Source organism: Apaloderma vittatum, unplaced genomic scaffold, assembly GCF_000703405.1.
Source record: "Apaloderma vittatum isolate BGI_N311 unplaced genomic scaffold, ASM70340v1 scaffold15546, whole genome shotgun sequence".
Lineage (NCBI taxonomy): Eukaryota > Metazoa > Chordata > Aves > Trogoniformes > Trogonidae > Apaloderma > Apaloderma vittatum.
The window spans coordinates 34551-46748 of record NW_009722409.1 but is presented as its reverse complement, the minus strand read 5'-3'; the positions used below and the strand labels follow the sequence as shown (position 1 = coordinate 46748).

The following is a 12198-nucleotide window of genomic DNA, read 5'->3' as shown; positions in this document are numbered from 1 at the left end:
TGGGAGTGTCTACTCCTCTTGTAAAACACAACAGAAGAACAAAAGGTGGTGACTGCCATTCCCTAAAAAGAATGAGAAGACATGATGAAACCTCAAATTTTATTCAATCAATTTACACAAATCCACAGCAAATTAGACAACAAAATAGCACTATGTACAGAGTATTACTTACAATACATTACAGACTTGATTGGTGTAGTGTGTCAGCTCTGGTGCAATGCTCAGTTACAGTAAAACCCTTTACACAGCTGTACCAGGATACAGGAATTTAACGCAACTAGGAAACATTTTTGGTTTTCCTCAGGCTCCACAATGACCAAATCTCTACCACACTCATTTCTGCTGAAGTTTGAAGTGCTGTCAGGCAGGGTGGGAAAGTCACCTGTACAGTTCTGCCCTCTTCCTTTTCTCCTCTACAGCTGTTTGAACCTCAATCATGGAAATCAGTACGGAAGTATCTAAAACATGGATCGGGGCTGGGCACGTGTTTGTACTAGAATTCTTACTATTTATGTCTCTGATCTCATGTCACTGTAGGAATTCAAACATTTAATATCAAAACTGTTCAATAAGCCTTCATTAGCTACGGTGAAGTGCAGTGATCAGGAACGGGCGATGCTGAACAGGTGAGGTGAAGGAGGCTGCGCAGAACAAGCCACCCACGTAACCTTTTTTAAGGGGAGTCTCACCCTTCGATGACAACAGCACATACTTCAGAAAGATAAAACCAAATTCTGTCTCCAGCAAGGCAGAATAATACGAACGTTTCTTACATGTAATGCAAGAGGAGCAAGGTTACAAGATGGAGCGAGTAATTTCGGCTGACTTCAAGACAAAAACAGTTTACACCAATTTCATTTTTCTCTCCTGGCTTCCTTTTAGGTAGAAAGTAAACGGTACTAACCAATGCAAGATAAGCATGTTTAATACCACTCCAATAGTGAAGATACTCACTATTTGATTCCCTGTAGGTACCGTAAATAAAAGTGTATTTTTTAAGGCTAAAGTACTCAGTACTATAGATCTTCAGTGAAGTCGGGTCAACTATTTAAGCAGTTTTCGACTACAAGTTAACATGTGCAGAGATTTATAGCGTACTACATCTTCTACAGTGATGAGGGAACAATCTTACAGTAAAGACATTCCTTGACCTACTTAAACTCAGCGGAGCTTAATAATAAAGAGGGATATAAATCCACTTTTAGCTGAAGCCCAGCACCCTAGAGACAAAACTGGGAGATTCAGACTGGAAGATGAGTCCGTATTTGTGGCTGGAGAATTGGATTCTCCCTCTCAAGCTGTTTCTAACACGGCCTGATCTCCCTTTGCATGGGGCCCCCAGCACTTTTCATCCCATGGCTCGTGCCATCGTCAGTGTCACGTACAACGCAGTTACAAGGCACGAGCCCAACACCAGCTCTAGTTTCTGAAAAAGCAGTATTTGCTTTACAGGGTAACTTCAGAGACTGAAGTTTTTCTCTATGTAATTCCACGGCTCATTTGGAAAAAACAAATCATACATGGAGCACTGAAACCATTGCAGTTACTGCCAGCATGAAATACAGAATTTCACAAGATGTGATTTTTGTACATCAACTAAAGCTGGCATCAGATATATCCAATTGAGGCTACCGCAAAAAGCGCTCAGGTCAGAAATAAATAAAGCATTTCAGAGACTGACACGCGTACTAGAAACTAAACATATCTTTGTACTGGTGCAGAATTTAAAATATACTCCAATTTAAAAATCACCTTCTGAAATTCCGGGATGGGGAGCACTGTTCTTTTCCTTGGTTCACAAGAGCCACACAGAAGTTTCTCTCTGTAAAGTTCAGCCTCGTTGTGTAAGATCATGCATTATACCACAATACAGAGCGGGACCGTGCTCACCGAGGGTGTCACGACGCGATGGCTTCCACGGCCTCGATCAGGTTCAAGGCGAGGCTGTACTGCCCGTGATTCTCTGGTAAGTGCTCTATGACTTTGTTGACTAGCTTAGCGGTTGTTGCAATTGGCACTTCTGCAGTTTGAAGTTCCTGGGGGTCCTACATAAAAGAATAAACAGCATTAGAGTAATTTTACAGGTGCTCGTCCACATATAAGGTCTCCCAAACTTCTATAAAACAGATTACTAATGTTTATTAACTCAAAAGCTGATGCTCTGACCCATGAAAACTGCTTTACCCTTCATGAAACAGAGCTACTACCAAGAAAAATGGTAACAAATTCTTACTTGCACTAGTAAGAAAGGGCTGTTCAGGTGTAAGCTCTGTCTTGGTGAACAGAAGCTTCTGAAAAATCAACCCAATTTCCCAAATTGAGCTTAATTTACCATAGCTTTGAGCCAAGTACACAGTGTTGTGGGAAGACGAGCGAGGAGGTCCATGCCCTCCTTTGTCTGCGTATGAAGTAAAGCGAAAGCCAGTCTCTGCCCAGCCAATACGAGCAGCTGTGACGCAAGCACTTCTGTGTCAGTCACCTGAAGAAAGGCCTGAAAATAGAAAAAAAACCTAAGGAACTAGAAACCGTTTCAGAATGACACACGTCACTTATCTGGAGGCTTGAAAAGCTGCAAATAGAAAAAAAACCTAAGGAACTAGAAACCATTTCAGAATGACACAGGTCACTTATCTGGAGGCTTGAAAAGCTGTATCAAAAGAAGCTTCTTGATGCTAAATGGAGAAAAAGTTTTGAGATTGTTTCTTGTGTTACCTGTTACTGTAATAAAGCACATTATTAGAAGCTTCAGAACAGCAGAAGAGTAAAAAAAGGCAGAGAATTACTCTGTACTTTCCTCAGTGATTAGCATGAGCACCACATCTGTTGTACAGTTGAGCAATATATTCCTGACTTCCATGTAATACCTTGTGTGCTCTTCCCTTGAAGAAAGGGGAGGATTTTCTTGTCAAGGATCTCTTCCTAAAAGAAGAGATTACAGGCCAAACAGATTCCCGAAACTATCAAAGTAGAATATAGTAGCATATAATATTCTACTATAGAATATAGTAGATATTCTATATAGTGTATATATAGAGAATATAGCAGATATTATTCAATATTCTGCTATAGCATATAGTAGAATAAAAAAAGGCTGTGCTGGTTTAGACCACTAGCAAAACCTCCTGTCATGTCTCCACTAATTGCCATACACTGGTTCTTGTTGGGAAGAATCACAGAACTGTTGAGGCTGGAAAAGACCTCTGAGATCATCAAGTCCAGCTTGTGACCCAACACCACCACATCAGCCAGACCACGGCACTAAGTACCACATCCAGCCTCTCCTTAAACACCTCCAGGGACGGTGACTCCACCACTTCCCTGGGCAGTGCATCCCAGTGCCTGAGCACCCTCTCAATGAGGAAGGGCTTCCTGAGATCCAACCTGAACCTCTCCTGATGCAGTTTCAGGCCGTGTCCTCTTGTCCTGTCACTGGTTGCCCAGGAGAAGAGCCCGACCCTTCAGGCAGTTGTAGAGAGTGAAAAGGTCCCCCCTGAGTCTCCCCTTCTCCAGGCTAAACACCCCCAGCTCCCTCAGCCTCTCCTCACAGGACTTTCCCTCCAGTCCCTTCCCCAGCCTCGTTGCTCTCCTCTGGACCCGCTCCAGCCCCTCAAGGTCTTTCTTGCAGTGAGGGGCCCAGCCCTGCACACAGGGCTTGAGGTGAGGCCTCCCCAGGGCTGAGCACAGGGACAGAATCACAGCCCTGCTCCTGCTGGCCACACTGTTCCTGACACAAGCCAGGATGCCATTGGCCTTCTGGGTCACCTGGGCACTGCTGGCTCATGTTCCAGGAAGAAACATGCGAGGTTACTTTATTGACCTTGAAAAAGTACTTTTTCAGCCTGAGGATTTTTTCATTCTCATAATACTTGCCTAACCCTTCCAGGCATCTTAAGTAAGTGAAAAAATAATTCTAGCAGAATATTGGACATAATGCTCTATCAACTTAAAATCGTCAAAAAGCTGTTATTACCTCTTCTCCAAGATGATCCATCCCATAACTATACAGTTCACAGACGTAGTGCCTCCTGACCACATCCTCGGAGATTTGAAGATACTGAGCCAGGTCCACGGCCAAGGTTGGCCAATTTTTCCCCTTTTCAAAAGGAAATAATTCCTCTTCTGAGACATCTTTGTCCTTTTGTGATGAACACAGTGTTTGAACTGCTGCACTCACAACTTTGATCAGGAACTTGGAAGCAAAAATTGCAGGTTACTTCAGTATTATTCAAAATTTTAGAATTTTAAAAAGTTTCAGTACGAAGCTTAGGCCTACCTGTTGTCGTATGGATAACACATTTGGTTCCATATCCCCACTAGGTAGCAGCTGAATTGAAGTAAGGTCTTTGAAAAATGCGTTTTTGCCCTAAAACAGAGAACCGAAAGGCCCATCTCAGAGATACAGAGGAATACAAGTAATCTGTTTTGATCCAGCACTAAGAAGTCTACTTTTTTTTTTCAATATCTATTTCTCTTTGAGGACAAAAATTAATATTGTAGGTAAAGCCACAGAAAAAAAAGACACTTTTGCTCATGCAATCATAATATGCCAAGGATTTGCTTTTGAGCTTAAAACTACCTGCCTACTAAATTAGGTAGCTGATACACCACTAGCTGGAGCTGAAGTTTAGATATTTTTTCTGGTCCTTGGCTCTAGACCAACATAGCAGGCAGAATTTGTGGGAAGAAACGCAAACTAGCTGATACAAAAATACATTTTCTCTATTATCTGTTGAGAGAATTGACACTGCTTAAGGTCCCTTGAACTACAGATTAATCAGTTTTCAGGTAAACCCCTGACTTACAGCACAAGACAGTCCTCGTTTGAGCCCACCGTGCTCCAGCAGTGAGACACTCAATGCCAACCATCTCTGGTGGTCCTGCTCTGTACTAGCACGGGGAGCAGGGAAACTAGTGCCAAAAAAACCCACTTTTAACCACGATTTCAGTCATCAGCCAAGATTCTCTAAAGGCTCGTTAGAAATTCTCATAAAGCTCACAAAACAAATAGAAATCTTGAGTAAGCAAAGGCAAACAGGTAGCAGCTAAGAGCAGTAGTTGTACGTGAAAGAAACAAGGGACAGGAAAAGGATCTAATCTTACTCTACGCATTCTTAAGCGACAAAAGGTAGTATAAGGCTTTCTGATAACATAAGCAAAAAAAAAAAGGCATAAAAACAATTTGAGCTACAGTAAAATGCTAAACAGGCTCAACAGATTCATCAGAGCATGCACACAGACAAAAACCTATGGCAAAAGGAGAGGAAAAGTTGCGTTTATAAAATTTCAGTAAATCATTAAGAAAAAATCTGTGCAGTATTACAGGACTAAATAATTTTCTATCCAGCAGGAAAGAAATGCCAGTCTACACCACTACTTTCTGTTTAAATCTTTTTTCAAAAGGCAGTGTGGTAAAGCTAGGAGGAGGAATGCTCACTTTGTGATACCTGCTTTGTATCAGGGTCAAGCTCTGACTGGAGATATGCTGCATTTTAAATGCAGTGACCCTTTTTTTTTTTAAAGGGGTTTACATGCATTAAATGACAAGTTATTTATTCTATTTGAGATACTCAGAATTCTGGAATTATCATCAGCAATAACAGGTACAACAGCAACACTAACATAACATTCCTGACCTTGAATATTTAGGTTTTTTCTGATCTGGCACTTCTCAAAGCAAATAGAAAAAAATTGTCATCCAGTGTTCTTACCATGCAGTATTTTCAGGCCAGCTAATCATTAAGGAGCCAATCTTCATGCGTCTGAGGTCACTACAAATCTTTTATGAATAATGAAAAGCACCAAGTTTGGGTCTCAGCCTGAATTCTGGTGACGACTGCATTGACTAAACACCTTTCATAAAATTATGCATGAACGGTTTAAAGAGGGAAAAGCTATTGTATGCTGTAGATATCAAGAGGAAGGATAGTGATACACAGCTGCAGGCTTTCAAGACACACCTTGCTATCAAACAGTGAAAGAGGCTTCACACTCTTCAAAGAAAACCTCATGATGGCATACAGGATAGTGCACAGCACAAACTGGTGTTCGACGAGTGGGTAGTGAATGCGTTTCTGCTCGAGGGCGAGTTCTACGATCGATACGGGTCCTTCTACTGACACCCAAGCATCTTCAGTGTCCAAGGCAGGAGCCTGCATTTCGTCACTGCTAACGTCAGCCTGCCAGAGCAACACAAAGGAGCAGTCACGCACAAAACGTCACCTACATCAGCTTTCTACCCAAAAGACACGGCTTTAATCGCAAGTTCTCTGCGGTGAAACCGTAGAGGAAATCTCATTGTCGAGGGCCTCATTGATATTTGTCTGAACTGAAAGACATGGCAGTTTGTATGACCACAGTCTTTAGAACTAAGTTTGAATCAATTAGTTCCTTATTTTCTATGGGGAAAAAGAAAAATGCGTTACCTCTAGCAATGTTTGCAGAAGATCTGAACAGCAGCCAAGAAAAGCCGTCGTTGCGGTGTCACCCATACCTACATCCTGGTAACAAGCAGTACGAATTAAAAGTGTTTCAGTTGGAATTGAAATAGGCTTTTATCAGCTCTGTATGTTTGAGAAGACAGCTGTTGACATAAACCACCTTGTTAAGCTCACTTTATTAACCTATTACATTTAAAGTAAACGAATATTCACTGAAGTAAAACAAAGAATTAGAAATAATGGGAAAAAACAGGAATAAAGCTAAGTGTAGCCATTTCCAATACTGTATCTCTCAAGAAGACTGAATTCCTCAAGTAATCACATCTCATCAATTTCATTTTCTGTGCACATCAATTATCTTGAAAAAAAGATTTTTAACTAATGAAATTGTGCATGAAAACTAATTTGTCATACTACAGCCTCAAGTCTACCTTCTACAGTATTCAAAAGTTACACTACTATTCTAATTTGCATTCCCAAATAAAGATTAACTTACATTTCTTCAAATTCCTAACATTTTCTCTAGGGCTGCATTTTCAATTTTCCTGAAACTTTCTAAAAATATATTGCAAACTAGTATTGAAATTAAGGTATTTTTAGTTATTTCTACCCATTTAGACAAAAGTAATATTACTTGCCCGTCTGCATAATCTGTCCTTTGGAGCTTTTCCAACCTGTTTTTTAAAAAAAAGAAATTAAAAAAAATCAGTACAATTTTCATCATAACGTATCTGCTGCCTCATGTTTTAACTTTCTATTACTATTCTCCTAATATAAAATAAGACAACACTTCACTACAGCTACATAATGCAACACATTGCCTTCCTACAACAAATTTGATACAGGTCACACTCAGAAATGAACACCACTGACACCTGGATTTTAGTTCGACCTTCTCAGAGTCTAGGATTAGAAATAAGGCCCCGAGGTCCTCATTCAAATCTCAAAAGCAGATAAAAATTTCCCAGCAATTTCTACAACACGGAACTAGAGCTGTAATCCCAAGCGTGATATTAGAGAGAAACACCAGAGAACACAGAAAGAGGAAACCGAGTGAATGCTCCAGCACATTCACTAAGATGGAGAAGGTCTAACAAGAAGTTATTAACAGTTTCCACACATTGCCTGAGGTCTTTAGAGAAGACACCTCAATCTCAGCCTGTTTAGGAATGTTACTTTGAGGTCCAATTACTACAAGGTGAACCACGTGCTGCACATGATGAAGCACATACAGATAAGAGAAAGTTCTCTACCACAGCACAAAAAAATAAAAGTAATGGTCATGACATCAGGTCAGAATCTAAACAACAGCTGAAATCAGATTCCAGCATCCTGAACAACAGGACTATTTAAACTCTAATTCAAGCGATCCATCACGCTGTTTCAACATCTGAATTCGAGGCAACTTTCAGCTGTCAATTTTGGGATTGATGAAGTGCCAAACTATTCTTCTGGGAGTAGGCAAAAGAAGAATCGTGTTACAAAGCCTAAGGACTAGGGCCACAGAGATGATCCAGGGGCTGGAGCACCTCTGCTATGAGGACAGGCTGCGGGAGCTGGGACTGTTCAGTCTGGAAAAGAGAAGACTTCAGGGGGACCTAATAGCTGCCTTCCAATACCTGAAGGGAACCTACAGGAAGGCTGAGGAGGGACTTTGTACAAGAGTGTCCACTGAAAGGACAAAGGGAAATAGGTCTAAGTTGAAGGAGAATAGATTTAGATTAGATCTTAGGAAGAAATTCTTCAGTATGAGGGCGGCAAGACTTTGGAATAAATTGCCCAGAGATGCTGTGGCTGCCCCCTCCCTGGAGGTGTTCAAGGCCAAGTTGGACAGAGCCTTGAGTAGCCTGATCTAGTTGAGAGGCGTCCCTGCCCATGGCAGGGAGGTTGGACTAGATGATCTCTAAGGTCCCTCCCAGCCTGGGCCATTCTAAGATGACTAATTCCCACCTTGCAAACATACATAAATAACAGTTGTTACTACAGGATATTTGTTTGATGTAATGTGTGCGCAAAAAAAAGTTAGTTAATAAAAGCCTTTATCTCTTCTCCTGTGGGTTTTAGTCTAAGCAGAAGCAATGGCAGTGGATTAGCTCAAAGGCATGAAGGAAAACTGGAAGAGAGTTTTTGCAGTAGAAACACCTACTACAACTGTTCACAACTGAGCCAATTTGCTGAAAGGAATGAGGAAGATGACACTCGCCAGTTCTTAAAGAGCTAAACAAAAAGCAAAAGCAGAAGATGAGAAGAGCAAAGGAGAAGGAAAAAAGATGACAAGGCGGCAAATTCTTGTGGGTTTTGCGATGATGTTTTGCTGTTTAGGGGATGGAGTTTTAGGGGCTTTGGCTTGGTTTTGGTTTTTTAAATCCCCATCAACATTTCTCTCTTTATGACATCTGGACTTCTGTGCTGAAAAACACTGAGCTGTTGCTCTACATCAGCAGATTCCCCCTACTCCATTTAAACAGATCTATCACTTACTGGCAGCACTCTTCCTAAACCACCTTCCAGTAAGGAGACTCACTGCATGTTTACAAGCATGAATAAAATGAAATTTAGCAGGGACAAGAGACTACCAAAAGCCACAGCAAACAAGTTGCATACTAGGACAGAATCAGATTTGCAACAGAAGCAACATCTAGAAGTGCTCAACACCATCCCTAAGACGTTCTGCCTTTCGCAGAGACAAAAATCTGGACCACAGCATTAGGAAAAGCTCCTGCTTGTGGGAACCTGAAGGTTTCATGGCAAAAGCTTACCAGGAAATAGGCACAGACAGAACACTTAAGGTATTTATTGTTTTTTAACTTAAAATTTTATATATGCACACATATAGTTTCAAACTGTTTCACAAATATTTTTTGTTGAGCAATTACAAGCTAACACTGCACATACCTCTCCAGTACACATCACCCAGTGCTGATTAGCTATTAAAGCTGCCTCTAGTTGATCATTCCACAGATTTAGTATTTTAAAACATGCATTCCTTCATCAATTCCAAAAGTTAGTTACATAATAAACCAAATAAGGAGGGTTTTTTTGATGCTTATATCAAAGATAATCTAAAATGTACTTTAAAATAAAACCCACAACTGTTTAAAAACACTAGTTTCACTTGTCAATTAATAAATATTCAGTCTTAAAAAACACTGTCACAATCGTGCACTCACCTTGTCCATTAGGTATGTAGCAGAGGAAAGCCTTTTTACTATGAACGTGTTCCACATCATCAGAGCGATCCCTAGAACAAATTGCAAACTTGTCAACTCCGAGTGAATAGAAAAGAGACAAGTATGGAGCAAAAAGCCAAAGTTCCTCCAACGGGCTGGAATTAAAGATGGTGAATGAAATGAACTATGGAGTTCCCCTCGCTGCTTTACACTTGGGACTTTAGATTTCGTATTTCTCAGAAGACGACTACCGTGGGGACCAAATACAGTTAGAAGTGCGATGAACCATTCTTTAAAATTATTGTGTTACATGGACTTGGCTAAATATTGCAGGCAAACTTTGGTGGTAAGCAGGAAGATTTAAAACTAGTGCTTCAGCCATAAAATGCACCTTATTTGCATACATAAATAGTCCACAAAAATGACAATTGCCATCACATTCATTAAAAGAGTATCAAGGAATATATGAAGTGCATGAAAAGTAAGTTTTAAAAGTCATTTCAAAGCAATTGTATTTTAAAATTCTTTCAGTCAAACACATGAACTTTATCTAACCAACCTATTTTTATGGTTCTGATGGCAACTCAGCTTCAACATGAAAAAAAAAAAGCTTGAAAGCCAGCAGAAAGTTTTGAAGTGTTTTGAGTTGTTTGTGGGGTTTTTGACAAAATGGCCATCACTACTACAATCTGCATACGCTTAGCTGACATGGTTATTTATTCTGCTGTTTTACAATTTCAATAAAAATCGCTTTTAATAATAGTTGCATACTTACCGTGCTGAATGTGAGCATTCATGATGCATCTTAGATGCTCTATAGATCTAATGAGAAAACATGCTTCCTTATGTCAAACAAGAAAAGGAAAAGAACAAGTTACTACATTATTCAAAACTTGTTTTAAATGTAAACTATTGATTCTTAAAGAGCTCATGTAGATTATTTTAAAGCTACTATTTTTCAAACAGTTACAAAACTAGTAAGCTATTCTGATCCTGCCATCTTCTCTGCCACTTCCTAACAGACCAAAAAACACGTGGCCAAGCAATCATGAAACACGCTCTGGTTTCAGCACTGTTCCCAGGGCTTTGTTTTAGCACAGGTACTGCTGAGATACTCTTTGCTGAAAGGCATCTCCACTGACTACGGTGATTTGTGCTGGAAAGATTTTAATTTTTCATGGAATCAGAGAATGCGTTGGGCTGGAAGGGACCTTTAAGGGTCATCTCGTCTAAGCCTCTGCAGTGAGCAGGGACATCTTTAACCAGATCAGGCTGCTCAGAGCCCCATCCAGCCTGACCTGATTTTTATTTCATTTCAGTGTGATGATGCAATAAGTTTTTAACCACCTGAAAGGAACTTTTTATTCCATACCAAGATGTTACGTTGATCAAAGGAGTGCCAATTTCAATTTTAGTATCACCTGAACTTAGAACAACCTTTTCCAACATTAGAGAAGCTATACAACAGCAGTGGTATAAAACAGTATGGTTTTGAGATGGGGCTTTTTGGTTTTTTCCTTTGGTTTGCCTTCCTTCTCCTATGACAACTGCAAGCAGTGGCCAGGGCATGTATGAATATTCAAGAAATCCCTCTCTCCTCTTTAAATTGAATGAATCCCAGTCTAACAAATTCAGTATTCTGTGATCTGTTTTAGCATGTCTAGAACAGAGGAACAGTTCAGCACTATTTTGCAGCAAACTCTTTTGTACTTGCAGAAAATACAGTCAAATCCCTTCTTCGTGCCACTTATTTGAATCCAGTTTCCACACACCCAGTTTTGAGAATCTGACAGCTTAGAAACACACAGCCCTGTCTTTGTGAGGTGCCACTCAGCCTCAGGACGCACGTTGATTTTTCTCAATTCAGTTTCTGCTTTGCCACTTATCAGAGAAAAATTGTTAACTAGTGTGCTTTCAAGGTCAGTCTTCTCAAAAGACAAGTTTTTATCAACTACTACAAACTTGTGAAGCAGCTTCTGTTAAATCAGCTTTAACCATTACTCCCCACGAAAGAAATTCTTTTACCTCTGGGTCCTTATTCCACTGCACCACATATTCCCAACAGCAATGTGCGTGAAGGACATCCACTTCGAGACTACATGGAAATTGCTGATAGGCCAGTTGCAGGAGCTCTAGAAAAACAAAATCTGAAGTTACAAGATAAATCTCTTCTCGCTTTAATTTCTGTTACTTCACACCAGCAGCAACTAAAACATCTCTGCTGATACTTAGAATTTGGAACAAACACATCATTTGCTTACCTAGGATTTTTTCCAAGTCTGCATCTACTTCTGGTTCCTCAAGAAAGATATTAGTATGCATTTCTACAGATTCCTCGGTATTATCTGTGTTGGGTTTGTATTGGGCCAAATTCAGTACAAGAGGATTGAAGCCTTGCTTAAAAACCCACTTTGCTACAATGTCCGCAATACCTCCTAGGGCATTAAAGAAAAAAAATAAGTAAAAATAATTATGAGGTTTAGCCACTGTATCCCAGAAGATCTACAGTTCAGAATTGAAAGACAAGAGAAATGAGTTTTAACTATTCCCATTAATTACATAAGGATAACTACCAATCAGAAAACTTCCTA

General features: G+C 40.1%; 1 protein-coding gene across 1 annotated transcript in view; it reads right to left on the bottom strand.

Moving 5' to 3' along the window:
- Positions 1-1898: 1898 nt before the first annotated feature.
- RAB3GAP2 (RAB3 GTPase activating protein subunit 2 (non-catalytic)) overlaps positions 1899-12198 on the bottom strand; it is a gene marked incomplete at its 5' end in the record, with an annotated part of 44674 nt that continues 34374 nt past the window's right edge. The window contains 11 exons of the mRNA XM_009871771.1: positions 1899-2045; positions 2333-2491; positions 3971-4189; positions 4274-4363; positions 5958-6176; positions 6423-6497; positions 7076-7111; positions 9608-9678; positions 10383-10449; positions 11633-11739; positions 11869-12042. Of these exons, the coding sequence (XP_009870073.1) occupies positions 1899-2045; positions 2333-2491; positions 3971-4189; positions 4274-4363; positions 5958-6176; positions 6423-6497; positions 7076-7111; positions 9608-9678; positions 10383-10449; positions 11633-11739; positions 11869-12042 (1364 nt within the window). The remainder of the gene's footprint in view (positions 2046-2332; positions 2492-3970; positions 4190-4273; positions 4364-5957; positions 6177-6422; positions 6498-7075; positions 7112-9607; positions 9679-10382; positions 10450-11632; positions 11740-11868; positions 12043-12198) is intronic.